This window comes from Python bivittatus, unplaced genomic scaffold (genome assembly GCF_059951505.1).
Source record: "Python bivittatus isolate LINGU-HERP-01145 unplaced genomic scaffold, Pbiv_v1 ctg000470_np1212, whole genome shotgun sequence".
NCBI classification, from domain to species: Eukaryota; Metazoa; Chordata; class Lepidosauria; order Squamata; family Pythonidae; genus Python; species Python bivittatus.
This window is the reverse complement of record NW_028277065.1, coordinates 850290-854692: the sequence shown is the minus strand read 5'-3', so window position 1 is coordinate 854692 and position 4403 is coordinate 850290. Positions and strand designations below refer to the sequence as shown.

General features: G+C 36.2%; 1 protein-coding gene across 1 annotated transcript; it reads left to right on the top strand.

The window, feature by feature from the left end:
• Positions 1-285: 285 nt before the first annotated feature.
• On the top strand, positions 286-1248 carry LOC112542747 (olfactory receptor 14A16-like). The gene has a single exon (XM_088142923.1). The coding sequence runs from the start codon at positions 286-288 to the stop codon at positions 1246-1248; it is 963 nt and encodes a 320-aa protein (XP_087999049.1).
• Positions 1249-4403: the final 3155 nt, after the last annotated feature.

The following is a 4403-nucleotide window of genomic DNA, read 5'->3' as shown; positions in this document are numbered from 1 at the left end:
TTGAAGGCCCATAGAGTAACTGTTGATTAGATTAAAGCAAATGTAAGGAACATTCCAACCCCATTCTCACCCACAGAATTTGATTTAATGCTGCTGAACTGAGAAATGGGCCCCTTGGGGATAGTTACAAGCATCCCATAGATAAAACCTGTTCTTTCTCTCTGGCACTGTCAAGTCAGAGAAAATGCTTTTCAAAGTGTTCCAATCCATCTTGAATAATGGTGCAAGGAAAAGGAGTCTGATCTTTGAGTTCTTCTCTACAGACTGCAAAGCCTGAATAGCACTATGGAAAATCAGTCAAGAGTTGGTGAATTCCTTCTGCATGGATTCCCTGATACTGAGGAGCTACGGATAGCCCACATCCTCATTTTCTTAATAATTTATTTGATGTCTCTCATTGAAAATCTCATCATCATCACTGTCATTGTTTGTAGCCATCAGCTGCATTCACCCATGTATTTTTTTCTAGCCAACCTTTCCTTCCAAGATCTTGGCTCCATCTCTGTCACAGTTCCTAAGTCAATGTTGAATTCTTTGATGAACACAGAAATTATTTCTTACTCTGGATGTCTCTGCCAAGTTTTCTTCTTTGTTTTCTTTGTCGTGTCTCATCTCTTCCTCCTTGTTGTCATGGCATATGATCGTTATGTAGCCATCTGCAATCCATTACATTATGAGATGATAATGAACAAAAAAAACTGTATCCAAATGGTAACTAGTGCATGGATGGGTGGCCTTTTTTATTCAACTCTCTATACAGGAAATTTATTTATGGTGAAGTTCTGTTCCAGAATCATCAATCAGTTCTTCTGTGAAATCCCTCAGTTACTCAAGATCTCTTGCTCTGACTCATATCTTGTAGAAATCTGGGTTCTCATCTTTGGCTCTTGTTTAGGGTTCATTCAGTTTGTGCTAATTGCTTTTTCTTATGTTCAGATCTTCAGAGCAGTTTTGAGAATCCCATCCACCCAAGGGAAGCAAAAGGCCTTCTCCACTTGCTTACCCCATCTCATAGTAATTTGTCTGTTTACGGTAAGTGGCACCCTTGCCTATTTCAGTCCAGCCTCTACCTCTTCTTCAGCATTAGATCCATTTATATCTATATTTTACTGTGTGGTACCACCACTCATGAACCCACTGATCTATAGCATGAGGAATAAGGAACTCAAAATGGCACTCTGGAAGCTAATTCTCGATATTTGTCCTAATTCCTTATGCAAAAATCATTCTCAGTTTCAGCTATTTTAGGAAGCAGTTGTCTAGACATGTTCTAGACATGTTTTATTCAAAAATATATAAATACCATGTCAATGAGTAAATTAAACGTATGCATTATCCATGTTGACAACAGAGAAATTGTTATTTTATGGATAACAACATTATCAATATGATTTATGCTTAAAAATATGCAAGTATTTTTTTTCTGTTTACTTATTTTTTTAATGCTATGGGGAAAAGTTTTACCATTTTGCTCATTATATGTCAATATAACTTGTTGTGTATTTGCATTTTTCCCCCAAATCCTGCATCCATGTTAACTAGATGGCAATAAATTGTCATGATGTTTCATTTATTATGGAGATATTTCAGAAGAGTTAGGCTGGCAAGCACATTTCTCATGGCAGAACCTGGAATAGAACCATGGGAGAAAAAAAGGGAAAAAATGACTGGGAATATCAGGTACAGGATATTCTAATTTATTTTTTGTGCCCTAAGTTTTGGAATTGTAGACTTGAAATGTTTGTACTATATGTGTTTAAACAGTAGTCTCTGAATCCCTATTTAATGTACTCAGGACCTTCTTCAGTTTCAGATTTTAGGCAAGTAGTAAACCAAAATCATAGTGAGGTATAAAATAAGTGCAACAAATTTGTAAGTACATTATGACTCAATGAAATATCAGTTCTACTGGAAAGAAGTACACAGCATTATTTTTTAAAAATAAATAAATAAATAAAATACAAAGCTTGAATTGAAACCTTAGTTCTTTCTACTAGGGATGTTTCCAGAACAAATAAAAAACAAAATGACAATACTGCTAAGATATATGTTGATGGCAAGAAATTTGGCCCAACATTTCTCTGACAATATCAGATTGGGAAACCAGACTTGAGGAATATGCAACCATGGCAAAATTAACAGTATAAGTCCACAGAAGTATGACTAAATTTAAGTGCAAATGGCTTCCTTACATATTACATGTCATACAATAAGATAAACTCATATACCTATAGTTTTTAAGGAGGAAATATTTAATGTAAAGATAGTAATCAAAAGCAACTTTATTGTTTATAAATATTTTGATGTAATCACTACTTGAATACATCTCATTGTCATCACCATACATTTGTTTTCTTGTTTCTTTGCCTACCTTAAAGTCCTTCACACCTTGACTTCATAATTATAATCATATATTCCATTATTACAGTCATTTTAAATCCATTGATCTATGGCATGAGAAACAATTATATTAAAAAACTTCTTACAAGACTTCTTGGTTCGAAGTCATTTCCTTTTAAAGAAATATGAGTTGTGTAAATATCTATTTATATATTTTAATGCAAAATGGAAAGAACAGTAAGGGACCATACAACATAGATGAATAGTGCTAAAACACACTTGTTCCCTTAATTTTGCAAGTTTATTTCATTTAGAAGACTGCACTCATTATTCAATACATTTATCTTATGTGACTTTTCAGCTTCAGAGATAACCCTCAAGACACCAACAGTTACATAAAATAATAAACTAAACTAAGTAAAAAATAATGAGATGTGATTGAATGAGACTCAATGTTTTTTTTTTATCTGAAACCAGCATATAAAAATCTTATCTCAAAGATGGTTAGTGATATGCTTCTTAGAAAATTTATTTTTATTATTCTTAAAAAAGAACATATATTTCCATTTGGTGTTTCATTTTAATTTTAGGAAATCCATGTGGTACGTTAAAGAAGACATAGACTCTCTATGAAGACATTAAGACAGACTTCCCTGGGCTTCTGTTATGTATTTTGAAGGTTTTACTCCCTTATTATAATTGAGTGATTTCCAAAGTATATATTTTTTTTAAAAAATCAATAATAATGATTTAATGTTGCTGTTGTTGTTTAGTCGTTAAGTCGTGTCCGACTCTTCATGACCCCATGAACCATATCGCACCAGGCCTTCCTGTCCTTCACTGCCTCCCTGAGTTTGCTCATGTTTCATGCTCATTGTTTCAGTGATGCTATCTAGCCATCTCATCTTCTGCCGTCCTCTTCTCCTTTTGCCTTCAATCTTTCCCAGCATCAGGGTCTTTTCCAAAGAGTCCTCTCTTCACATTAAGTGACGAAAGTATCTGAGCTTGAGCTTCATTATCGATCCTTCCAATGAGCAATCAGGGTTGATTTCCTTTAAGATTGACTGGTTTGACCTCCTAGCAGTCCAGGGGACTCTTAAGAGTCTTCTCCAGCACCACAGTTCAAAGGCATCAATTCTTCAGCACTCAGCCTTCTTTATTGTCCAGCTCTCACAGCCATACATTACTACTGGAAAAACCATAGCTTTGACTACGCGGATCTTTGTTGGCAAGGTGATGTCTCTCCTTTTTAATATGCTATCTAGGTTTGCCATAGTTTTCCTCCCAAGTAGCAAGCATCTTCTAATTTCATGGCTGCAATCTCCATCTGCGGTGATCTTGGAGCCAAATAAATGAAGTCTGTTACTGCTTCCATTTCTACCCCTTCTATTTGCCAGGAATTGATGGGTCCAGATGCCCATCTGGATTTTTTTAATGTTCAGGTTCAAGCCAGCTTTCGCACTCTCCTCTTTCACCCTCATCAAGAGGCTCTTTAGTTCTTCTTCACTTTCTGCCATTAGGGTGGTATCATCTGCATATCTGAGGTTGTTGATATTTCTCCCTGCAATCTTAATTCCGGCTTGTGATTCTTCCAGCCTGGCATTTCTCATGATGTACTCTGCATATAGGTTAAATAAGCAGGGTGACAGTATGCAGCCTTGTCGTACTCCTTTCCCTATTTTGAACCAATTGGTTGTTCCATGACCGGTTCTAACTGTTGCTTCTTAGCCTGCATACAGATTTCTCAGGAGACAGGTAAGATGGTCTGGTACCCCCATCTCTTTAAGAATTTGCCAGAGTTGGTTGTGATCCACACAATCGAAGGCTTTTGCATAGTCAATGAAGCAGAAGTAGATGTTTTCTGGAACTCTCGTGCTTTCCCCATGATCCAGCGAATGTTGTCAATTTGATCTCTAGTTCCTCTGCCTCTTCAAAACCCAGCTTGTACATCCGGTAGTTCTCAGTTCACGTACTGCTGAAGGCTAGCTTGTAGGATTTTGAGCATAACCTTGCTAGCATGTGAAATGAGTGCAATTGTGTGATAGTTTGAGCATTCTTTGGCA